Below are 26,393 nucleotides of genomic sequence, written 5' to 3' on the forward strand. Positions count from 1 at the left end.
CCGGTCCCCGCGGCTCTCATATCTGTTATTACGGGGGTGTCCGGTCCCTGCGGCACTCATATAAGTTATTATGGGGGTCGGGTCCCTGCAGCTCTCATATCGGTTACTACGGGGGTTCGGTCCCTGTGGCTCTCATATCAGTTATTACGGGGGTCCGGTCCCTGTGGCTCTCATATCGGTTATTACGGGGGTCCGTTACCTGTGGCTCTCATATCGGTTATTACGGGGGTCCGGTCCCTGTGGCTCTCATATCAGTTATTACGGGGATCCGTTCCCTGCGGCTCTCATATCAGTTATTACAGGGGGGTCCGGTCCCTGCGGCTCTCATATCAGTTATTACAGGGGGGTCCGGTCCCTGCGGCTCTCATATCAGTTATTACGGGGGTCCGGTCCCTGCGGCTCTCATATCAGTTATTACAGGGGGTCCGGTCCCTGCGGCTCTCATATCAGTTATTATGGGGGTCTGGTCCCTGCGGCTCTCATATCAGTTATTACAGGGGTCCGGTCCCTGCGGCTCTCATATCAGTTATTACGGAGGTCCGGTCCCTGCGGCTCTCATATCAGTTATTACAGGGGGTCCGGTCCCTGCGGCTCTCATATCAGTTATTACAGGGGTGTCCGGTCCCTGTGGCTCTCATATCAGTTATTACGGGGGTCCGGTCCCCGCGGCTCTCATATCTGTTATTACAAGGGGGTCCGGTCCCTGTGGCTCTCATATCGGTTATTACGGGGGTGTCCGGTCCCTGTGGCTCTCATATCAGTTATTATAGGGGGGTCCGGTCCCTGTGGCTCTCATATCGGTTATTACGGGGGTCCGGTCCCTGTGGCTCTCATATCGGTTATTACAGGGGGGTCCGGTCCCTGCGGCTCTCATATCTGTTATTACAGGGGGGTCTGGTCCCTGTGGCTCTCATATCGGTTATTACGGGGGTGTCCGGTCCCTGCGGCTCTCATATCAGTTATTACAGGGGTCCGGACCCCGCGGCTCTCATATCAGTTATTACGGAGGTCCGGTCCCCGCGGCTCTCATATCTGTTATTACGGGGGTGTCCGGTCCCTGCGGCTCTCATATCAGTTATTACAGGGGTCCGGTCCCTGCGGCTCTCATATCAGTTATTACGGAGGTCCGGTCCCTGCGGCTCTCATATCAGTTATTACAGGGGGTCCGGTCCCTGCGGCTCTCATATCAGTTATTACAGGGGTGTCCGGTCCCTGCGGCTCTCATATCAGTTATTACGGGGGTGTCCGGTCCCTGTGGCTCTCATATCAGTTATTACGGAGGTCCGGTCCCTGCGGCTCTCATATCAGTTATTACGGGGGTGTCCGGTCCCTGCGGCTCTCATATCAGTTATTACGGGGGTCCGGTCCCTGCGGCTCTCATATCAGTTATTACGGAGGTCCGGTCCCTGCGGCTCTCATATCAGTTATTACGGGGGTGTCCGGTCCCTGTGGCTCTCATATCTGTTATTACGGGGGTCCGGTCTCTGCGGCTCTCATATCAGTTATTACGGGGGTGTCCGGTCCCTGCGGCTCTCATATCTGTTATTACGGGGGTCCGGTCCCTGCGGCTCTCATATCAGTTATTACGGGGGTGTCTGGTCCCTGTGGCTCTCATATCAGTTATTACGGGGGTCCGGTCCCTGCGGCTCTCATATCAGTTATTACGGGGGTGTCTGGTGCCAGTGGCTCTCATATATGTTATTACGGGGGTCCGGTCCCTGCGGCTCTCATATCAGTTATTACGGGGGCGTCCGGTCCCTGCGGCTCTCATATCAGTTATTACGGGGGTCCGGTCCCTGCGGCTCTCATATCAGTTATTACAGGGGTGTCCGGTCCCTGCGGCTCTTATATCAGTTATTACAGGGGGGTCCGGTCCCTGTGGCTCTCATATCAGTTATTACGGAGGTCCGGTCCCTGTGGCTCTCATATCAGTTATTACGGAGGTCCGGTCCCTGTGGCTCTCATATCAGTTATTACGGAGGTCCGGTCCCTGTGGCTCTCATATCAGTTATTACAGGGGGGGGGGGTCCGGTCCCTGTGGCTCTCATATCTGTTATTACGGGGGTCCGGTCCCTGCGGCTCTCATATCAGTTATTACGGAGGTCCGGTCCCTGTGGCTCTCATATCAGTTATTACAGGGGGGGGGGGTCCGGTCCCTGTGGCTCTCATATCTGTTATTACGGGGGTCCGGTCCCTGCGGCTCTCATATCTGTTATTACGGGGGTCCGGTCCCTGTGGCTCTCATATCAGTTATTACGGAGGTCCGGTCCCTGCGGCTCTCATATCTGTTATTACGGGGGTCCGGTCCCTGCGGCTCTCATATCTGTTATTACAGGGGGGTCCGGTCCCTGTGGCTCTCATATCAGTTATTACAGGGGTGTCCGGTCCCTGCGGCTCTCATATCTGTTACTAGTCCGGTCCCTGCGGCTCTCATATCAGTTATTACGGGGGTCCGGTCCCTGCGGCTCTCATATCAGTTATTACGGAGGTCCGGTCCCTGCGGCTCTCATATCTGTTATTACAGGGGTCCGGTCCCTGCGGCTCTCATATCAGTTATTATGGGGGTGTCCAGTCCCTGCGGCTCTCATATCAGTTATTACAGGGGGGTCCGGTCCCTGTGGCTCTCATATCAGTTATTACAGGGGGGTCTGGTCCCTGTGGCTCTCATATCTGTTATTACAGGGGGGTCCGGTCCCTGCGGCTCTCATATCACTTATTACGGGGGTCCGGTCCCTGCGGCTCTCATATCAGTTATTACAGGGGGGTCCGGTCCCCGCGGCTCTCATATCAGTTATTACAGGGGGGTCCGGTCCCTGTGGCTCTCATATCAGTTATTACGGAGGTCCGGTCCCTGCGGCTCTCATATCAGTTATTACGGGGGTCCGGTCCCTGCGGCTCTCATATCAGTTATTACGGGGGTCCGGTCCCTGCGGCTCTCATATCAGTTATTATGGGGGTGTCCTGTCCCTGCGGCTCTCATATCAGTTATTACAGGGGTCCGGTCCCTGCGGCTCTCATATCAGTTATTACGGAGGTCCGGTCCCTGCGGCTCTCATATCAGTTATTACAGGGGGTCCGGTCCCTGCGGCTCTCATATCAGTTATTACAGGGGTGTCCGGTCCCTGCGGCTCTCATATCAGTTATTACAGGGGTCCGGTCCCTGTGGCTCTCATATCAGTTATTACGGGGGTCCGGTCCCTGTGGCTCTCATATCTGTTATTACAGGGGTCCGGTCCCTGTGGCTCTCATATCAGTTATTACGGGGGTCCGGTCCCTGTGGCCCTCATATCGGTTATTACGGAGGTCCGGTCCCTGTGGCTCTCATATCTGTTATTACGGAGGTCCGGTCCCTGTGGCTCTCATATCAGTTATTACGGAGGTCCGGTCCCTGCGGCTCTCATATCAGTTATTACGGGGGTCCGGTCCCTGTGGCTCTCATATCAGTTATTACGGGGGTCCGGTCCCTGCGGCTCTCATATCGGTTATTACGGGGGTCCGTTACCTGTGGCTCTCATATCAGTTATTACAGGGGGGTCCGGTCCCTGCGGCTCTCATATCAGTTATTACAGGGGGTCCGGTCCCTGTGGCTCTCATATCTGTTATTACGGGGGTCCGGTCCCTGCGGCTCTCATATCTGTTATTACGGGGGTCCGGTCCCTGCGGCTCTCATATCAGTTATTACAGGGGTGTCCGGTCCCTGTGGCTCTCATATCAGTTATTACAGGGGGGTCCGGTCCCTGCGGCTCTCATATCTGTTATTACGGGGGTCCGGTCCCTGCGGCTCTCATATCAGTTATTACGGAGGTCCGGTCCCTGTGGCTCTCATATCAGTTATTACGGGGGTCCGGTCCCTGCGGCTCTCATATCTGTTATTACGGGGGTCCGGTCCCTGCGGCTCTCATATCAGTTATTACAGGGGGGTCCGGTCCCTGCGGCTCTCATATCAGTTATTACAGGGGGGTCCGGTCCCTGTGGCTCTCATATCTGTTATTACAGGGGGGTCCGGTCCCTGCGGCTCTCATAACACTTATTACGGGGGTCCGGTCCCTGCGGCTCTCATATCAGTTATTACAGGGGGGTCCGGTCCCCGCGGCTCTCATATCAGTTATTACAGGGGGGTCCGGTCCCTGTGGCTCTCATATCAGTTATTACGGAGGTCCGGTCCCTGCGGCTCTCATATCAGTTATTACGGGGGTCCGGTCCCTGCGGCTCTCATATCAGTTATTATGGGGGTGTCTGGTCCCTGTGGCTCTCATATCAGTTATTACAGGGGGGTCCGGTCCCTGTGGCTCTCATATCAGTTATTACAGGGGGGCCCGGTCCCTGTGGCTCTCATATCAGTTATTACGGAGGTCCGGTCCCTGCGGCTCTCATATCGGTTATTACGGGGGGTCCGGTCCCTGTGGCTCTCATATCAGTTATTACAGGGGGGGGGGGCGGTCCCCGCGGCTCTCATATCTGTTATTACGGGGGTCCGGTCCCTGCGGCTCTCATATCAGTTATTATGGGGGTCCGGTCCCTGCGGCTCTCATATCAGTTATTATGGGGGTCCGGTCCCTGCGGCTCTCATATCAGTTATTGCGGAGGTCCGGTCCCTGCGGCTCTCATATCTGTTATTACGGGGGTCCGGTCCCTGCGGCTCTCATATCTGTTATTACGGGTGTCCGGTCCCTGTGGCTCTCATATCTGTTATTACGGGGGTCCGGTCCCTGCGGCTCTCATATCTGTTATTACGGGGGTCCGGTCCCTGCGGCTCTCATATCAGTTATTACAGGGGTGTCCGGTCCCTGTGGCTCTCATATCAGTTATTACAGGGGGGTCCGGTCCCTGCGGCTCTCATATCTGTTATTACGGGGGTCCGGTCCCTGCGGCTCTCATATCAGTTATTACGGAGGTCCGGTCCCTGTGGCTCTCATATCAGTTATTACGGGGGTCCGGTCCCTGCGGCTCTCATATCTGTTATTACGGGGGTCCGGTCCCTGTGGCTCTCATATCAGTTATTACGGGGGTCCGGTCCCTGTGGCTCTCATATCAGTTATTACAGGGGGGTCCGGTCCCTGCGGCTCTCATATCAGTTATTACGGGGGTCCGGTCCCTGCGGCTCTCATATCAGTTATTACGGGGGTCCGGTCCCTGCGGCTCTCATATCTGTTATTACGGGGGTCCGGTCCCTGTGGCTCTCATATCAGTTATTACAGGGGGGTCCGGTCCCTGCGGCTCTCATATCAGTTAATATGGGGGGGGGGGGGGGTGTCCGGTCCCTGTGGCTCTCATATCGGTTATTACAGGGGGGTCCGGTCCCTGCGGCTCTCATATCAGTTATTATGGGGGTCCGGTCCCTGCGGCTCTCATATCAGTTATTACGGGTGTCCGGTCCCTGTGGCTCTCATATCAGTTATTACAGGGGGGTCCGGTCCCTGCGGCTCTCATATCAGTTATTACGGAGGTCCGGTCCCTGCGGCTCTCATATCAGTTATTACAGGGGGGTCCGGTCCCTGCGGCTCTCATATCAGTTATTACAGGGGGGTCCGGTCCCTGCGGCTCTCATATCAGTTATTACGGAGGTCCGGTCCCTGTGGCTCTCATATCAGTTATTACGGGGGTCCGGTCCCTGCGGCTCTCATATCTGTTATTACGGGGGTCCGGTCCCTGCGGCTCTCATATCAGTTATTACAGGGGGGGTCCGGTCCCTGTGGCTCTCATATCAGTTATTACAGGGGGGTCCGGTCCCTGTGGCTCTCATATCTGTTATTACGGGGGTCCGGTCCCTGCGGCTCTCATATCAGTTATTATGGGGGTGTCCAGTCCCTGCGGCTCTCATATCAGTTATTACAGGGGGGTCCGGTCCCTGCGGCTCTCATATCAGTTATTACAGGGGGGTCCGGTCCCTGTGGCTCTCATATCAGTTATTACAGGGGGGTCTGGTCCCTGTGGCTCTCATATCTGTTATTACAGGGGGGTCCGGTCCCTGCGGCTCTCATATCACTTATTACGGGGGTCCGGTCCCTGCGGCTCTCATATCAGTTATTACAGGGGGGTCCGGTCCCCGCGGCTCTCATATCAGTTATTACAGGGGGGTCCGGTCCCTGTGGCTCTCATATCAGTTATTACGGAGGTCCGGTCCCTGCGGCTCTCATATCAGTTATTACGGGGGTCCGGTCCCTGCGGCTCTCATATCAGTTATTACGGGGGTCCGGTCCCTGCGGCTCTCATATCAGTTATTACGGAGGTCCGGTCCCTGCGGCTCTCATATCGGTTATTACGGGGGGTCCGGTCCCTGTGGCTCTCATATCAGTTATTACGGAGGTCCGGTCCCTGCGGCTCTCATATCGGTTATTACGGGGGGTCCGGTCCCTGTGGCTCTCATATCAGTTATTACAGGGGGGGGGGGGCGGTCCCCGCGGCTCTCATATCTGTTATTACGGGGGTCCGGTCCCTGCGGCTCTCATATCAGTTATTATGGGGGTCCGGTCCCTGCGGCTCTCATATCAGTTATTATGGGGGTGTCCAGTCCCTGCGGCACTCATATCTGTTATTACGGTTGTCTGGTCCCTGCGGCTCTCATATCAGTTATTATGGGGGTCCGGTCCCTGCGGCTCTCATATCAGTTATTGCGGAGGTCCGGTCCCTGTGGCTCTCATATCAGTTATTACAGGGGGTCCGGTCCCTGTGGCTCTCATATCTGTTATTACGGGGGTCCGGTCCCTGCGGCTCTCATATCAGTTATTACAGGGGTGTCCGGTCCCTGTGGCTCTCATATCAGTTATTACAGGGGGGTCCGGTCCCTGCGGCTCTCATATCTGTTATTACGGGGGTCCGGTCCCTGCGGCTCTCATATCAATTACGGAGGTCCGGTCCCTGTGGCTCTCATATCAGTTATTACGGGGGTCCGGTCCCTGTGGCTCTCATATCTGTTATTACGGGGGTCCGGTCGCTGCGGCTCTCATATCAGTTATTACAGGGGGGTCCGGTCCCTGCGGCTCTCATATCAGTTATTACAGGGGGGTCCGGTCCCTGTGGCTCTCATATCTGTTATTACGGGGGTCCGGTCCCTGCGGCTCTCATATCTGTTATTACAGGGGTCCGGTCCCTGCGGCTCTCATATCAGTTATTACGGGGGTCCGGTCCCTGTGGCTCTCATATCAGTTATTATGGGGGTGTCCAGTCCCTGCGGCTCTCATATCTGTTATTACAGGGGGGTCCGGTCCCTGCGGCTCTCATATCAGTTATTACAGGGGGGTCCGGTCCCTGCGGCTCTCATATCAGTTATTACAGGGGGGTCCGGTCCCTGTGGCTCTCATATCTGTTATTACAGGGGGGTCCGGTCCCTGCGGCTCTCATATCACTTATTACGGGGGTCCGGTCCCTGCGGCTCTCATATCAGTTATTACAGGGGGGTCCATCCCCGCGGCTCTCATATCAGTTATTACAGGGGGGTCCGGTCCCTGCGGCTCTCATATCAGTTATTACAGGGGGGTCCGGTCCCAGTGGCTCTCATATCAGTTATTACAGGGGGGTCCGGTCCCTGTGGCTCTCATATCTGTTATTACGGGGGTCCAGTCCCAGCGGCTCTCATATCAGTTATTACGGGGGTCCGGTCCCTGCGGCTCTCATATCAGTTATTATGGGGGTGTCTGGTCCCTGTGGCTCTCATATCTGTTATTACGGGGGTCCGGTCCCTGTGGCTCTCATATCAGTTATTATGGGGGTGTCTGGTCCCTGTGGCTCTCATATCTGTTATTACGGGGGTCCGGTCCCTGCGGCTCTCATATCTGTTATTACGGGGGTCCGGTCCCTGCGGCTCTCATATCAGTTATTACGGGGGTCCGGTCCCTGCGGCTCTCATATCAGTTATTACAGGGGGGTCCGGTCCCTGTGGCTCTCATATCAGTTATTACAGGGGGGTCCGGTCCCTGTGGCTCTCATATCAGTTATTACAGGGGGTGTCCGGTCCCTGCGGCTCTCATATCTGTTATTATGGGGGTCCGGTCCCTGTGGCTCTCATATCAGTTATTACGGAGGTCCGGTCCCTGTGGCTCTCATATCAGTTATTACAGGGGGTCCGGTCCCTGTGGCTCTCATATCAGTTATTACGGGGGTGTCCGGTCCCTGCGGCTCTCATATCAGTTATTACGGGGGTGTCCGGTCCCTGTGGCTCTCATATCGGTTATTACAGGGGGGTCCGGTCCCTGCGGCTCTCATATCAGTTATTATGGGGGTGTCCTGTCCCTGCGGCTCTCATATCAGTTATTACAGGGGGGTCCGGTCCCTGCGGCTCTCATATCAGTTATTACGGGGGTCCAGTCCCTGCGGCTCTCATATCAGTTATTATGGGGGTGTCTGGTCCCTGTGGCTCTCATATCAGTTATTATGGGGGGGTCCGGTCCCTGCGGCTCTCATATCAGTTATTACAGGGGGTCCGGTCCCTGCGGCTCTCATATCAGTTATTACGGGGGTGTCTGGTCCCTGCGGCTCTCATATCAGTTATTATGGGGGTCCGGTCCCTGCGGCTCTCATATCAGTTATTACAGGGGGGGGCCGGTCCCTGCGGCTCTCATATCTGTTATTACGGTTGTCTGGTCCCTGTGGCTCTCATATCAGTTATTATGGGGGTCCGGTCCCTGCGGCTCTCATATCTGTTATTATGGGGGGAGGGGGGGGTCCGGCATGTACCGTAATTACCGGAAGTATCAGTGCGCCCCCTCGCCCCCATACATCCTGTCACAAACGCCTTGTTCATTATTCGCAGGTCAATAAAGTTATTGCCTCTGAGTTTCACTTCCCTTTCCTGTCTGTCCCGCCTCCCTGCACTGATTGGCCAATCACTGGCAGTGCTGTGCGTTGATTGGTTGAGGCTCCGCCCTTTCTCAGGCGTCCATCGCTTCCTTTTCCTTGTTCCGGACACTACCCTCATGGACCCCGCTCAGTTCCGGACTCTGATTGGACAGCTTCATCCAGCCCTGGCCAATCCCTGTCCTTCACCTTCGTCATTACGCGTTCAGAGACTTATGGCGCTCTGTGATTGGCTACTGCATACTCCAACTCCGTTTCCTTCCAGTCGCTGATTGGCTGTCAGTGTTTCAGCGGCTGGTTTCTATTGGTCTGCGGGCTCCCCTGTCAGACCGGGCCGGTGAGCGCTTCTGCCGCCGGCCTGTTCCGTACAGCAGTACCGTAACATGGAGCCGCCTCCAGGGCCTTGCTCCTCCCCCCCGGGGCCCCGGCCCGTGCCTCCTCCCCGCAGGGGCTCCATGGAACGCCGGCCCCTGAGTCCCCTCAAGAGAGGAGGTGAGCAGCTGGGTGCCTGGGAGGCTGCGGGAGATGGAGGAGTCAGGGGGAGCAAACCAGGGGCCACAGTCACCCAGAGAGTGCTGATAGTAATGCAGAGCCAGGAGATCGCCCTGCCTGCTGCTGGGAACAGTCATGAGAGTGCCCCTGTAACAAGACCCCCGAGATCACCACCGGAGAGCGCCCCGAAATCATGGGCTCCACCACCAGAGACCGCCTCGAAATGGGCTCCACCACCAGAGACCGCCTCGAAATCATGGGTGCCACCACCAGAGACCACCCCCAGGTCAGGAGCACCACCACCAGAGACCGCCTCGAAATCATGGGCTCCACCACCAGAGACCGCCTCGAAATCATGGGTGCCACCACCAGAGACCGCCTCGAAATCATGGGCTCCACCACCAGAGACCACCCCCAGGTCAGGAGCACCACCACCAGAGACCGCCTCGAAATCATGGGCTCCACCACCAGAGACCACCCCCAGGTCAGGAGCACCACCACCAGAGACAGCCCCGAAATCATGGCCACCACCACCAGAGACAGCCCCGAAATCATGGCCACCACCACCAGAATCCTCCCCGAAATCATGGGCGCCACCACCAGAGAATGCCCCGAAATCATGGCCACCACCACCAGAGACCACCCTCAGATCAGGAGTGCCTCCACCAAAGAGCCCCCTGAAATCATGGGCACCACCACCAAGGAGTCCCCCAAAATCATGGGCGCCACCACCTGATAGCCCCTCAAGATCAGGATTGCCTCCACCACCAGAGACCACCCTGAGATCAGGATTGCCTCCACCACCAGAGACCACCCTGAGATCAGGATTGCCTCCACCACCAGAGACCACCCTGAGATCAGGATTGCCTCCACCACCAGAGACCACCCTGAGATCAGGATTGCCTCCACCACCAGAGACCACCTTGAGATCAGGATTGCCTCCACCACCAGAGACCACCCTGAGATCAGGATTGCCTCCACCACCAGAGACCACCCTGAGATCAGGATTGCCTCCACCACCAGAGACCACCCTGAGATCAGGATTGCCTCCACCACCAGAGACCACCCTGAGATCAGGATTGCCTCCACCACCAGAGACCACCCTGAGATCAGGATTGCCTCCACCACCAGAGACCACCCTGAGATCAGGATTGCCTCCACCACCAGAGACCACCCTGAGATCAGGAGCTCCACAACGAGTACAGAACCAGGGCACTTCACAAGTGGAACCACCAGGCGGGGCTCAGGGACACTCTTATTTTCAGAGCACCCAAAAGAAGAACCCCGTCATAACAGGAGGAAGGCCTCCATTCCATACTATGATACAGGACTGGGCAGTATCGCCATCTCAGAGTGTGCCAATACAGAACCAGCTGGTGTCACCGCCTCATGACACAGACACTAGAGGGACATCACCCTGGGCAGAGGAGTTAGGGCCCAGTTCAGGGGCTTCCTCTCATTGTCCAGAGGCTCAGGGCTGCACTACAACTCATGACAGTCCACTGTTGCAGCAAGGAGATGGCACAAGGGTACAGGAGGACTCTGCTACCCATAGCGTGTGTCAGTCTGGGTACACAGTAACTGATGGTGACATGAAGAGCGGCCTGACCATGACACCAGAACACATGAACTCCCTAGCCAAACAACCAAAAGACGTGATGAGCGCCCCGGCCTTACCACCAGAACATGTGAAGAGCGCTCTGGCCTTACCACCAGAAGATGTGATGAGTGTCCTGGCCTTACCACCAGAAGATGTGATGAGTGTCCTGGCCTTACCACCAGAAGATGTGATGAGTGTCCTGGCCTTACCACCAGAAGATGGGATGAGTGTCCTGGCCTTACCACCAGAACATGTGAAGAGCGCCCCGGCCTTACCACCAGAACATGTGAAGAGCGCCCCGGCCTTACCACCAGAACATGTGAAGAGCGCCCCGGCCTTACCACCAGAACATGTGAAGAGCGCCCCGGCCTTACCACCAGAACATGTGAAGAGCGCCCCGGCCTTACCACCAGAACATGTGAAGAGCGCCCCGGCCTTACCACCAGAACATGTGAAGAGCGCCCCGGCCTTACCACCAGAACATGTGAAGAGCGCCCCGGCCTTACCACCAGAACATGTGAAGAGCGCCCCGGCCTTACCACCAGAACATGTGAAGAGCGCCCCGGCCTTACCACCAGAAGACGTGATGAGCGCCCCGGCTTTGCCACCAGAAGAGGTGAAAAGCACCCCTGTACGTGCAGAAGATGATAAGAGTGTCCCGGCTGTGAGACCAAATGACGTGAAGAGTGCTCCAGTTGTAAGACCAGAAGACGTGAAGCATGCTCCAGTCATACAACCAGAAGACGTGAAGAGTGCTCCAGCTGTAAGACCAGAAGACGTGAAGAGTGCTCCAGCTGTAAGACCAGAAGACGTGAAGAGTGCTCCAGCTGTAAGACCAGAAGACGTGAAGAGTGCTCCAGTTGTAAGACCAGAAGACGTGAAGAGTGCTCCAGTCATACAACCAGAAGACATGAAGAGTGCTCCAGTTGTAAGACCAGACGACGTGAAGAGTGCTCCAGCCATACAACCAGAAGACGTGAAGAGTGCTCCAGTTGTAAGACCAGATGACGTGAAGAGTGCTCCAGATGTAAGACCAGAAGACATGAAGAGTGCTCCAGCCATACAACCAGAAGACATGAAGAGTGCTCCAGCCATACAACCAGAAGACGTGAAGAGTGCTCCAGATGTAAGACCAGAAGATATGCAGAGCGTTACCACTGTCCCATCTAATTTAATCACACAACAGGAAGCGTATGAGAAACAAGATGGAGGCCCTGCGATGGTTAACATTACACAGACTCAGGTGAACCCCACTTCTCAGATGTCCAATCCACCTGCACAGCCAAGTCTTGGGTTGTCATCATTATCCCCAATTCGTGTCCTGGACCCTTCTAGCCCACATAGGAATATATCCTCCAAACCCCCTCTTCCGATTCCCTCTAGATCCAACCTATATCCTGGTCATCCCCCCCGTGAACAGGAGACCTCCACCAGTCATGAGACCGCATCCCTGTCTAGTTTCAAGTCCAAGGCTCCGGCTCCAGACACCCTCAGTTATTTGGACTCTGTCAGTCTGATGTCTGGCACCATGGAATCCCTCACTCTACTGGATGACGCCAGCTCTTTAGGCTCTGACTCTGAGATTAATGGCATGCCGTACAGGAAGACTGACAAATACGGCTTTCTGGGTGGAAATCAATTCAGTGGTATCGGGTGAGTGGCACCACATCTGACTAGACTTCCTGACTAATGATGGTGCTTGGGGTGATGGTGGAGAATAGTGTTTGCTTTTGGTTACATATGATATTTAATGAGGTGGGTGACGGTGATGTACAGAGTCTGACGAGGTGGGTGATGGTGATGTAGGGTGTTTGTTGTGCTGGTGGTATAGATTGCGATGGTGATGTCGGGTGTTTGCTGTGATGGTGGTGTCGGGTGTTTGCTGTGATGGTGGTGTCGGGTGTTTGCTGTGATGGTGATGTAGGGTGTTTTGCTGTGATGTGATGTAGGGTATTTGTTGTGATGGCGGTATTGGTTGTGAAGGTGATGTAGGGTGATTGCTGTGATGGCGGTATAGATTGTGAAGGTGATGTAGGGTAATTGCTGTGATGGCGGTATAGATTGTGAAGGGGATGTAGGGTGATTGCTGTGATGGCGGTATAGGTTGTGAAGGTGATGTAGGGTGTTTACTGTGATGGCGGTATAGGTTGTGATGGGGATGTAGTGTGTTTACTGTGATGGCGGTATAGATTGTGATGGTGATTTAGGGTGATTGCTGTGATGGTGGTATAGATTGTGATGGTGATGTAGGGTGTTTGCTGTGATGGCGGTATAGATTGTGAAGGTGATGTAGGGTGATTGCTGTGATGGCGGTATAGATTGTGATGTAGGGTGATTGCTGTGATGGCGGTATGGGTTGTGAAGGTGATGTAGGGTGTTTGCTGTGATGGCGGTATAGGTTGTGAAGGATGTAGGGTGTTTGCTGTGATGGCGGTATAGGTTGTGAAGGATGTAGGGTGTTTGCTGTGATGGCGGTATAGATTGGGATGGTGATGTAGGGTGTTTGCTGTGATGGCGGTATAGATTGTGAAGGTGATGTAGGGTGATTGCTGTGATGGCGGTATAGATTGTGATGGGGATGTAGTGTGTTTACTGTGATGGCGGTATAGATTGTGATGGTGATGTAGGGTGATTGCTGTGATGGCGGTATAGATTGTGATGGTGATGTAGGGTGATTGCTGTGATGGCGGTATAGATTGTGATGGTGATGTAGGGTGATTGCTGTGATGGCGGTATAGATTGTGATGGTGATGTAGGGTGTTTGCTGTGATGGCGGTATAGATTGTGAAGGTGATGTAGGGTGATTGCTGTGATGGCGGTATATATTGTGATGGTGATGTAGGGTGTTTGCTGTGCTGGTGTGCCATGTTGTCACACTGAGCTTATTTTGGTGATGTTCCCCACTAACACTGTATGATTTCATGGAGATGACTTTTGTCTCCTCTTGCAGGGAGAGTGCGATCCCTGTGGAAATTGCTCGACAGCGAGAACTGAAATGGTTGGAGATGTTCAATAACTGGGATAAGTGGCTGACCAGGCGTTTTCAGAAGGTGAGATGAAGAGCTCCCCATCCCCATGTTTTCAGTGTTCCTAGAAGGTAACTTCCTGGGTGCTGCGTTCCCCCATAAATCTCACAGTAGATCTTCCGTCTGTAGGTGAAGCTGAGATGCAGGAAGGGGATCCCATCTTCCCTGAGGGCCAAGGCCTGGCAGTTCCTCTCCAACAGCCATGAACTTCTTATGAAAAACCCTGGGAAATTCGATGTGAGCGGTCACCATTATGATGGTGAGGGGTGGAGGTCCTCGCGTATGGAATTTGGTGCCAATCAATGCCTCTCTTCTCCTGTCTCTTGTTTTAGGAAATGGAGCGGCAACAAGGAGACCCCAAGTGGTTGGATGTGATCGAGAAAGATCTCCACCGTCAGTTTCCTTTCCATGAGATGTTTGCAGCGCGAGGTGGACACGGGTAAGATGGGTGTAGGTGTGGTGAAAGACTGAATAGCTAACCAGCGGACACCTGAGCGTCTCCTGGAGCACCCACTGGGGGCACAACCTGAGCTGTGTAGAAATCTGCATCATCCACCATCTCCATTTTATGTGCCCACCATCTACTTTTTTGTTTTCCTATAACCTCTCCACCATCCCTGCCACCTGTCCATCACATGTCTACCATCTCCTTCTCACCTGTCCATCACATGTCTACCATCTCCTTCTCACCTGTCCATCACATGTCTACCATCTCCTTCTCACCTGTCCATCACATGTCTATCACCTCACCTGTCCATCACATGTCTACCATCTCCTTCTCACCTGTCCATCACATGTCTACCATCTCCTTCTCACCTGTCCATCACATGTCTATCACCTCACCTGTCCATCACATGTCTACCATCTCCTTCTCACCTGTCCATCACATGTCTACCATCTCCTTCTCACCTGTCCATCACATGTCTACCATCTCCTTCTCACCTGTCCATCACATGTCTACCATCTCCTTCTCACCTGTCCATCACATGACTACCATCACCTTCTCACCTGTCCATCACATGTCTACCATCTCCTTCTCACCTGTCCATCACATGACTACCATCTCCTTCTCACCTGTCCATCACATGACTACCATCTCCTTCTCACCTGTCCATCATCTCCTTCTCACCTGTCCATCACATGTCTACCATCTCCTTCTCACCTGTCCATCACATGTCTACCATCTCCTTCTCACCTGTCCATCACATGTCTACCATCTCCTTCTCACCTGTCCATCACATGTCTACCATCTCCTTCTCACCTGTCCATCACATGACTACTATCTCCTTCTCACCTGTTCATCACATGACTACCATCTCCTTCTCACCTGTCCATCACATGACTACCATCTCCTTCTCACCTGTCCACCATCTCCTTCTCACCTGTCCATCACATGACTACCATCTCCTTCTCACCTGTCCATCACATGACTACCATCTCCTTCTCACCTGTCCATCATCTCCTTCTCACCTGTCCATCACATGTCAACCATCACCTTCTCACCTGTCCATCACATGTCTACCACCTTCTCACCTGTCCATCACATGTCTACCATCTCCTTCTCACCTGTCCATCACATGTCTACCATCTCCTTCTCACCTGTCCATCACATGTCTACCATCTCCTTCTCACCTGTCCATCACATGTCTACCATCTCCTTCTCACCTGTCCATCACATGTCTACCATCTCCTTCTCACCTGTCCATCACATGTCCACCATCTCCTTCTCACCTGTCCATCACATGTCCACCATCTCCTTCTCACCTGTCCATCACATGTCCACCATCTCCTTCTCACCTGTCCATCACATGTCCACCATCTCCTTCTCACCTGTCCATCACATGTCCACCATCTCCTTCTCACCTGTCCATCACATGTCCACCATCTCCTTCTCACCTGTCCATCACATGTCCACCATCTCCTTCTCACCTGTCCATCACATGTCCACCATCTCCTTCTCACCTGTCCATCACATGTCCATTACCATCTACTCACCTGTCCATCACATGTCCATCACCTTCTCACCTGTCCATCACATGGCTTCCATCTCCTGCTCACCTGTCCACCAAATGTCTAACAGAGCTTTAGGGCTTGTGTAGGATGTAGGACTGTGACCCTTGGAGGATGGTCCTTGTGTAGGATGTATAGCTGTGACCCTTGGAGGATGGTCCTTGTTAGGATGTAGAGCTGTGACCCTTGGAGAATGGTCCTTGTGTAGGATATAGAGCTGTGACCCTTGGAGGATGGTCTTGGGTAGGATGTAGGACTGTGACCCTTGGAGGATGGTCCTTGTGCAGGATGTAGAGCTGTAGGACTGTGACCCTTGGAGGATGGTCCTTGTTAGGATGTAGATCTGTGACCCTTGGAGGATGGTCCTTGTGTAGGATGTAGGACTATGATCCTTGGAGGATGGTCCTTGTGTAGGATGTAGGACTGTGACCCTTGGAGGATGGTCCTTGTGTAGGATGTAGGACTGTGACCCTTGGAGGATGGTCCTTGTGTAGGATGTAGGGCTGTGACCCTTGGAGGATGGTCCTTGTGTAGGATGTAGGGCTGTGACCCTTGGAGGATGGTCCTTGTGTAGGATGTAGGACTGACCCTTATAGGATGGTCCTTGTGTAGAATGTAGGACTGTGACCCTTGGAGGATGGTCCTTGTTAGGATGTAGAGCTGTGACCCTTGGAGGATGGTCTTTGTGTAAGATGTAGAGCTGTGACCCTTGGAGTATGGTCCTTGGTAGGGCTGTGACCCTTGGAGGATGGTCCTTGTGTAGGATGTAGAGCTGTAGGACTGTGACCTTTGGAAGATGGTCCTTGTGTAGGATGTAGAGCTGTGACTCTTGGAGGATGGTCCTTGTGTAGGATGTAGAGCTGTGACCCTTGTAGGATGGTCCTTGTCAGGATGTAGAGCTGTGACCCTTGGGGGATGGTCCTTGTGTAGGATGTAGGGCTGTAGGACTGTGACCATTGGAGGATGGTCCTTGTGCAGGATGTAGAGCTGTAGGACTGTGACCCTTGGAGGATGGTCCTTGTGTAGGATGTAGACCTGTGACCCTTGGAGGATGGTCCTTCTGTAGAGCTGTGACCTTTGTAGGATGGTCCTTGTGTAGGATGTAGGGCTGTGACCCTTGTAGGATGGTCCTTGTGTAGGATGTAGGACTGTGACCCTTGGAGGGTGGTCTTTGTGTAGGATTTAGAGCTGTGACCCTTGGAGGATGGTCCTTGTGTAGGATGTAGAGCTGTGACCCTTGGAGGATGGTCCTTGAGTAGGATGTAGAGCTGTAGGACTGTGACCCTTGAAGGATGGTCCTTGTGTAGGATGTAGGACTGTGACCCTTGGAGGATGGTCCTTGTGCAGGATGTAGAGCTGTAGGACGTGACCCTTGGAGGATGGTCCTTGTGCAGGATGTAGAGCTGTAGGACTGTGACCCTTGGAGGATGGTCCTTATGTAGGACTGTGACCCTTGTAGGATGGTCCTTGTGTAGGATGTAGGACTGTGACCCTTGGAGGATGGTCCTTGTGTAGGATGTAGGACTGTGACCCTTGGAGGATGGTCCTTGTGTAGGATGTAGGACTGTGACCCTTGGAGGATGGTCCTTGTGTAGGATGTAGGGCTGTGACCCTTGGAGGATGGTCCTTGTGTAGGATGTAGAGCTATGACCCTTGGAGGATGGTCCTTGTGTAGGATGTAGGACTGTGACCCTTGTAGGATGGTCCTTGTGTAGGATGTAGGACTGTGACCCTTGGAGGATGGTCCTTGTGTAGGATGTAGGGCTGTGACCCTTGGAGGATGGTCCTTGTGTAGGATGTAGGACTGTGACCCTTGGAGGATGGTCCTTGTGTAGGATGTAGGACTGTGACCCTTGGAGTATGGTCCTTGGTAGGGCTGTGACCCTTGGAGGATGGTCCTTGTGTAGGATGTAGAGCTGTAGGACTGTGACCTTTGGAAGATGGTCCTTGTGTAGGATGTAGAGCTGTGACTCTTGGAGGATGGTCCTTGTGTAGGATGTAGAGCTGTGACCCTTGTAGGATGGTCCTTGTCAGGATGTAGAGCTGTGACCCTTGGAGGATGGTCCTTGTGTAGGATGTAGGGCTGTAGGACTGTGACCATTGGAGGATGGTCCTTGTGCAGGATGTAGAGCTGTAGGACTGTGACCCTTGGAGGATGGTCCTTGTGTAGGATGTAGACCTGTGACCCTTGGAGGATGGTCCTTCTGTAGAGCTGTGACCTTTGTAGGATGGTCCTTGTGTAAGATGTAGGGCTGTGACCCTTGTAGGATGGTCCTTGTGTAGGATGTAGGACTGTGACCCTTGGAGGGTGGTCTTTGTGTAGGATGTAGAGCTGTGACCCTTGGAGGATGGTCCTTGAGTAGGATGTAGAGCTGTAGGACTGTGACCCTTGGAGGATGGTCCTTGTGTAGGATGTAGGACTGTGACCCTTGGAGGATGGTCCTTGTGCAGGATGTAGAGCTGTAGGACGTGACCCTTGGAGGATGGTCCTTGTGCAGGATGTAGAGCTGTAGGACGTGACCCTTGGAGGATGGTCCTTGTGCAGGATGTAGAGCTGTAGGACTGTGACCCTTGGAGGATGGTCCTTATGTAGGACTGTGACCCTTGTAGGATGGTCCTTGTGTAGGATGTAGGACTGTGACCCTTGGAGGATGGTCCTTGTGTAGGATGTAGGACTGTGACCCTTGGAGGATGGTCCTTGTGTAGGATGTAGGACTGTGACCCTTGGAGGATGGTCCTTGTGTAGGATGTAGGACTGTGACCCTTGGAGGATGGTCCTTGTGTAGGATGTAGGGCTGTGACCCTTGGAGGATGGTCCTTGTGTAGGATGTAGAGCTGTGACCCTTGGAGGATGGTCCTTGTGTAGGATGTAGGACTGTGACCCTTGGAAGATGGTCCTTGTGTAGGATGTAGGACTGTGACCCTTGGAGGATGGTCCTTGTGTAGGATGTAGGACTGTAGGAACTCCCCTGTGGTGTCTTCTGTAGATCTACATCATGACTTATCTCACTAATATTGATGTCTTCCCTGCAGGCAGCAGGATCTGTACCGCATCCTTAAGGCGTACACCGTATACCGGCCGGAGGAGGGATACTGCCAGGCCCAGGCTCCGGTGGCAGCGGTCCTGCTTATGCACATGCCGGCCGAGGTAACATCTTACAGTTGGGACTGTGATAGGGGTCATCTGTATGTGGTGTACAGGGGGTTCGGGCCGAGACTGGATGTGGTGGTGGTGGGGGGGGGCGGGGGTGCATAAGTCCTCTCCCCCCATACTGTATGGGATAACACATGGGTCACCTGTATGAACCCGCCCCCATGATGTCTGCAGCCCCCTTATCATGTCTGTTATTCTGCAGCAAGCGTTTTGGTGTCTGGTCCAGATCTGTGACAAATACCTCCCGGGATATTACAGCGCTGGCCTGGTGAGATCCCTCTCCTCCGCATCTTTCTTCTTATCAGTCCTCTGCTCCTCCTCCTCTGTGTCGGTCCTCTGCTCCTCCTCCTCTGTGTCGGTCCTCTGCTCCTCCTCCTCTGTGTCGGTCCTCTGCTCCTCCTCTTCTGTGTCGGTCCTCCGCATCTTTCTTATTATCAGTCCTCTGCTCCTCCTCCTCTGTCGGTCCTCTGCTCCTCCTCCTCTGTGTCGGTCCTCTGCTCCTCCTCCTCCTCCGTGTCGGTCCTCTGCTCCCCCTCCTCCTCCGTGTCGGTCCTCTGCTCCCCCTCCTCCTCCGTGTCGGTCCTCTGCTCCCCCTCCTCCTCCGTGTCGGTCCTCTGCTCCCCCTCCTCCTCCGTGTCGGTCCTCTGCTCCCCCTCCTCCTCCGTGTCGGTCCTCTGCTCCCCCTCCTCCTCCGTGTCGGTCCTCTGCTCCCCCTCCTCCTCCGTGTCGGTCCTCTGCTCCCCCTCCTCCTCCGTGTCGGTCCTCTGCTCCCCCTCCTCCTCCGTGTCGGTCCTCTGCTCCCCCTCCTCCTCCGTGTCGGTCCTCTGCTCCTCCCACATGTCAGTTCTCCGCAGTTAACCCTTTCTCTTTCTCTTTAGGAAGCCATCCAGCTGGATGGAGAGATTTTCTTTGCCTTGTTGCGCAGGGTTTGCCCCATGGCCTACAGACACCTGAAGAAGTTTAAGATTGACCCCATCTTGTATATGACCGAGTGGTTCATGTGCATCTTCTCCCGCACGTTACCCTGGGCCTCAGTGCTCCGCGTTTGGGATATGTTCTTCTGTGAAGGTATACGGGGGTCTTCGGTTGGGTACGGGTGAATGTTACACCAGGAATATACATGTCATTTAACCCTTGTTTTGTTGAAGGGGTGAAGATCGTGTTCCGTGTGGGGCTGGTGTTATTGAAGCACACGCTGGGATCGGTGGATAAGCTGCGGAGCTGTCAGGGAATGTACGAGACCATGGAGAAGCTAAGAAGCCTCCCGCCACACTGTATGCAGGAGGAGGTCCTGCTCCCTGAGGTAAGTGCTCCACCAATACCTTCTCACTGCAGGACTCTGCTCCACCAATACCTTCTCACTGCAGGACTCTGCTCCACCAATACCTTCTCACTGCAGGACTCTGCTCCACCAATACATTCTCACTGCAGGACTCTGCTCCACCAATACCTTCTCACTGCAGGACTCTGCTCCACCAATACCTTCTCACTGCAGGACTCTGCTCCACCAATACCTTCTCACTGCAGGACTCTGCTCCACCAATACCTTCTCACTGCAGGACTCTGCTCCACCAATACCTTCTCACTGCAGGACTCTGCTCCACCAATACCTTCTCACTGCAGGACTCTGCTCCACCAATACCTTCTCACTGCAGGACTCTGCTCCACCAATACCTTCTCACTGCAGGTCTCTGCTCCACCAATACCTTCTCACTGCAGGACTCTGCTCCACCAATACATTCTCACTGCAGGACTCTGCTCCACCAATACCTTCTCACTGCAGGACTCTGCTCCACCAATACCTTCTCACTGCAGGACTCTGCTCCACCAATACATTCTCACTGCAGGACTCTGCTCCACCAATACATTCTCACTGCAGGACTCTGCTCCACCAATACGTTCTCACTGCAGGACTCTGCTCCACCAATACGTTCTCACTGCAGGTCTCTGCTCCACCAATACATTCTCACTGCAGGACTCTGCTCCACCAATACATTCTCACTGCAGGACTCTGCTCCACCAATACCTTCTCACTGCAGGACTCTGCTCCACCAATACCTTCTCACTGCAGGTCTCTGCTCCACCAATACCTTCTCACTGCAGGTCTCTGCTCCACCAATACATTCTCACTGCAGGACTCTGCTCCACCAATACATTCTCACTGCAGGACCCTGCTCCACCAATACCTTCTCACTGCAGGACTCTGCTCCACCAATACCTTCTCACTGCAGGGCTCTGCTCCACCAATACCTTCTCACTGCAGGGCTCTGCTCCACCAATACCTTCTCACTGCAGGGCTCTGCTCCACCAATACCTTCTCACTGCAGGGCTCTGCTCCACCAATACATTCTCACTGCAGGGCTCTGCTCCACCAATACCTTCTCACTGCAGGGCTCTGCTCCACCAATACCTTCTCACTGCAGGACTCTGCTCCACCAATACCTTCTCACTGCAGGGCTCTGCTCCACCAATACCTTCTCACTGCAGGGCTCTGCTCCACCAATACCTTCTCACTGCAGGACTCTGCTCCACCAATACCTTCTCACTGCAGGACTCTGCTCCACCAATACCTTCTCACTGCAGGTCTCTGCTCCACCAATACCTTCTCACTCTAGGTCTCTGCTCCACCAATACATTCTCACTGCAGGACTCTGCTCCACCAATACATTCTCACTGCAGGTCTCTGCTCCACCAATACCTTCTCACTGCAGGTCTCTGCTCCACCAATACATTCTCACTGCAGGTCTCTGCTCCACCAATACATTCTCACTGCAGGACCCTGCTCCACCAATACCTTCTCACTGCAGGACTCTGCTCCACCAATACCTTCTCACTGCAGGTCTCTGCTCCACCAATACCTTCTCGCTGCAGGTCTCTGCTCCACCAATACCTTCTCACTGCAGGGCTCTGCTCCACCAATACCTTCTCACTGCAGGGCTCTGCTCCACCAATACATTCTCACTGCAGGACTCTGCTCCACCAATACCTTCTCACTCTAGGTCTCTGCTCCACCAATACATTCTCACTGCAGGACTCTGCTCCACCAATACATTCTCACTGCAGGGCTCTGCTCCACCAATACCTTCTCACTGCAGGACTCTGCTCCACCAATACATTCTCACTGCAGGACTCTGCTCGACCAATACCTTTTCATTGCAGGGCTCTTCTCATACCTTCACATTGGGGGGGGGCGGTCTCCATTTTGTTGGTCCGGTCTTTACTGTGTCTTTGTTCCCTGACAGGTGAGTTCCCTTCCTGTTACCGATGCTTTAATAGAGAGAGAGAGTAACACCCAATTACGGAAATGGCGGGAAAATCGGGGGGAGTTACAGTACCGCCCTTCACGACGTCTGCATGGAGCCAAACAGATCTATGAAGAGAAGCTCCGCCTCAACCCCACCCTCAGCGGCAGCCGTCTCAGCCTGTCCAGCCTCCGCCGACCATCCCCACCAACAACACCGGCACTTGCTGTGCAGCCTGAATCTGTGGTGGTGTCCGAAGGACTCCATCCGGCACTACCCTCCCCAACCTCCAACAAGGCTCCTCTTGGACCACCCAGAGAAGCCACCAAGAAGGGCAAAGAGAAGCAAAGGGAGCAGGAGAGAAAAAGAGAGAGAGAAGAGCGTGAGCGAGAAAAGAAGAGAGAAAAGGAAGAGCGAGAGGAGCGGAGGAAGGAGAAAGAGCGGGAAAAGCAGAAAGAGAAGGAGGAGAAGAGAGTTCAGAAGGAGCGAGAGAAGGCCGATACCAGACAGAAGAAGGAGAGGAAATTTTCCTTCAGGCGCAAAGAGTCTTCATCTACAGCAGACTCTCCAAGGAATAGTGGTCCCGGGGCTACAGACAGTGGTGCAGCTCATGACACTTACTTCTGAAGGGCCTGAGTGTTTCAGTCGTTGTAGAGTTTTATGGACTGTGTCCTGCCAGGACTGGTGTTACCCCATCTGTACTCGAAACATCTCATACCCTTTGCCCATGGCTCTGTGGTGACTGGATGAGGGGCCGGCTCTTCACTTTGTCATAGGAAACCTTAAAACTGGAAACCTCTTCCTCCAAGGCAATTTCTTCTTCCACTACCCCCAATGTATGGCCACAGCTTCGTCTCCTGCCCTTCAGGTCTCCAGAGATAGACTTGGGGGACAGTGGACTCCGGCTCCTCTGTAAAATCCAGATGTCGTGGTCTTTAGAAGAAGAAACACTATTGTCCATTGGCCTTTGATCTGTTTTCCTTATTCTTTGGCTGCTGCATGCCCTCCATCCTTCTCGTGTGTGTGTGGGGGGGGGGGGGGCCCCTGTGCTTTGCCCATGGCGGTGCCTGCACCTCATCCTTCTAGTGTCTGTGGGCCCAGGGCGGTGCCTGCACCTCATCTTTCTGGTGTGTGCGGGCCCCTGTGCTGTGCCTGCACCTCATCCTTCTAGTGTGTGTGGGCCCCTGTGAAGTGCCCATGGCGGTGCCTTGTGGACAGACGAGAAGCTGTTGTGTTTTGCACTCACATTGAAATGAATGGAAGGTCCTTGTTTACAATTGTTCGAGGGATTGCACTTGATTTGAGTTCCTCTCCTGAGATGCCTGGTCCTCCTCCCTCGGTGCATGCCCCGCCTCCACATTTCACTTTTAGTTGTATATATTTTGGTTACGTTGCTTTCTGTTTTTAAGTGATTGTTCTGTCCTCCTGAACGCACCGTATGCAGCTCTGGACCTGGCAGTTGATCCCACAAGGTGTGCAGAACATGGGACTATATGGACCTCAGACATGTGTACATACCTGTATATTTATCTCTGTCTATAAGGTAAAACGTGATTCGTGCCGAGAGGCTGATCCTGTAATGTATTCATCGCTGCATATCCTGAGCTTCCGCCGCTCTATGTGAGCGCCCCCCATAATAATGAGCTGCTTCATTCTACTCCTCCCTCTGCTCCACCCCTTATAATGAGCTCCTCCCTCTGCTCCATCCCTTATAATGAGCTCCTCCCTCTGCTCCATCCCTTATAATTAGCTCCTCCCTCTGCTTCACCCTTATAATTAGCCCTTCCCTCTTCTCTACCTTTTACAATAAGCCCCTCCCGCTGCTTCACACTTATAATTAGCTCCTCTCTCTTCCCCACACCTTATAATAAGCTCCTCCCTCCCCTCTACCCCTTACAATTATTCCTCCCTTTTCCCCACCCCTTACAATTAGCTCCTCCATCTCCCCTGCCTCTTCCCCACCCCTTACAATTAGCTCCTCCCTTTACTCCACCTCAAGTTTCTACTCATTTGCCCCTTGTGTCCTGCCCATGGTGGTCCTTTTCTTTGTGTCCAGCCCATGGTGGTCCCTTTCCTTGTGTCCTGCCCGTGGTGGGCCTTCCGCCGTATGTTCTGCATGATACATTTCATTCCGGCTCCGCATCGGTCATCCTCTCCTGCACTGAAGATTGAACTGGATTATATTTAATATTATCGATCTGTGAGGATTTGGGGTACAGTTTGGACGTGGGGTGACTGTTGTGTTACGCCTCAACCTCTATTGCATCATTACACAAGTGTAACCCTGAACCGTGTGTCCTCTGCTGTGTTTGGGGGGTGGAACAATGTCTTATTATTGGAGATATGGGCCCTGTGTCCCTGACCAGTGCCCCTCCAATAGAATAGACTGGGGCCCAGTACCGGAGATGTTACATAACAGAAGCGCCATTCAGATCGTCTTCATCATGGAGGAAATCTGTAGTGAGTGGCATCCAGGGGGGAGTCCTCAGTCCTGGGGTGATGCCAGCACCCGAGGTGTCATAGGTGATGAGCGGTGCTGATCTCTGCACTGATGGAATTTACGTTCAATTTCATGTTCCCATAATGAGGACAAAGTGTCAAACCTCTACGTAGAAGCTGTCGTTCTGGAGATCAGTCTCAGACCAATGTGGATGGCTCCATCTGTAGAGAATCCTGTCCACCAGATGGGCCCCCTATATGTAAAATAGCTTTGTGCGGGCGTGCCACGGTGTCACATATATGGCTAACACTATACATACACAGGATACATGCTGCACACTCACAAGTGATACACGGGATGCGTGCTGCACACTCACAAGTGATAAACGGATTCATGCTGCACGCTCACAAGTGATACATGCTGCACACTCACCGGTGATACACGGGATGCATGCTGCACACTCACCGGTGATACACGGGATATATGCTGCACACTCGCCGGTGATACACGGATTCATGCTGCACACTCACAAGTGATACATGGGATACATGCTGCACACTCACAAGTGATACATGGGATACATGCTGCACACTCACTGGTGATACACGGGATGCATGCTGCACACTCACAAGTGATACACGGATTCATGCTTCACACTCACAAGTGATACATGGGATACATGCTGCACACTCACTGGTGATGCACGGGATGCATGCTGCACACTCACCGGTGATGCACGGGATGCATGCTGCACACTCACCGGTGATACATGGGATGCATGCTGCACACTCACCGGTGATACACAGGATGCATGCTGCACACTCAAGTGAAACACGGGATTCATGCTGCACACTCACAAGTGATACACGGGAAGCATGCTGCACACTAACCGGTGATACACGGGATTCATGCTGCACACTCACCGGTGATTCACGGGATTCATGCTGCACACTCACAAGTGAAACACGGGAAGCATGCTGCACACTAACTGGTGATACACGGGATGCATGCTGCACACTCACAGGAAATACACGGGATATATGCTGCACACTCACCGGTAATACACGGGATGCATGCTGCACACTCACATGGGATACATGCTGAACAATCACCGGTGATACACGGGATGCATGCTGCACACTCACCTGTAATACACGGGATGCATGCTGCACACTCACAAGTGATACACAGGAAGCATGCTGCACACTAACCGGTGATACACGGGATGCATGCTGCACACTCACAAGTGATACACGGGTTTCATGCTGCACACTCACCGTTGATACACGGGATGCATGCTGCACACTCACCGGTGATACATGGGATACATGCTGCACACTCACCGGGGATACATTATGCACACTCACCGGTGATACACTGGATACATGCTTCAAACTCACCGGAGATGCATGGGATACATGCTGCACACTCACAAGTGATACACAGGATACATGCTGAACACTCACCGGTGATACATGGCATGCGTGCTGCACACTCACCGGTGAATCACGGGATGCGTGCTGCACACTCACCGGTGATACACGGGATGCGTGCTGCACACTCACCGGTGATACACGGGATGCGTGCTGCACACTCACCGGTGATACATGGGATACATGCTGCAAACTCACCGGTG

The 26,393-nt window shown here is 53.8% G+C and overlaps 1 protein-coding gene across 1 annotated transcript; it reads left to right on the forward strand.

Moving 5' to 3' along the window:
- The first annotated feature begins 9,026 nt into the window (after positions 1–9,026).
- On the forward strand, positions 9,027–24,604 carry LOC130344665 (nascent polypeptide-associated complex subunit alpha, muscle-specific form-like). The gene is made up of 9 exons (XM_056554443.1): positions 9,027–12,538; positions 13,836–13,935; positions 14,041–14,148; positions 14,244–14,350; positions 18,955–19,069; positions 19,278–19,343; positions 19,954–20,143; positions 20,224–20,378; positions 22,318–24,604. Exons 1-9 carry the CDS (start codon positions 9,177–9,179, stop codon positions 22,942–22,944), a joined length of 4,830 nt encoding a protein of 1,609 aa, XP_056410418.1. The 5' UTR covers positions 9,027–9,176; the 3' UTR covers positions 22,945–24,604.
- Positions 24,605–26,393: the final 1,789 nt, after the last annotated feature.

Source organism: Hyla sarda, unplaced genomic scaffold (assembly GCF_029499605.1).
Source record: "Hyla sarda isolate aHylSar1 unplaced genomic scaffold, aHylSar1.hap1 scaffold_725, whole genome shotgun sequence".
Classification (NCBI taxonomy): Eukaryota; Metazoa; Chordata; class Amphibia; order Anura; family Hylidae; genus Hyla; species Hyla sarda.

Coding starts and splice junctions, on each gene's coding strand:
- LOC130344665 (XM_056554443.1), top strand. CDS start 9,177: ATGGAGCCGCCTCCAGGGCCTTGCTCCTCCCCCCCGGGGCCCCGGCCC. Junction 13,936..14,040: donor TGACCAGGCGTTTTCAGAAG/GTGAGATGAAGA, acceptor TTCCGTCTGTAG/GTGAAGCTGAGATGCAGGAA. Junction 19,070..19,277: donor TTATGCACATGCCGGCCGAG/GTAACATCTTAC, acceptor GTTATTCTGCAG/CAAGCGTTTTGGTGTCTGGT.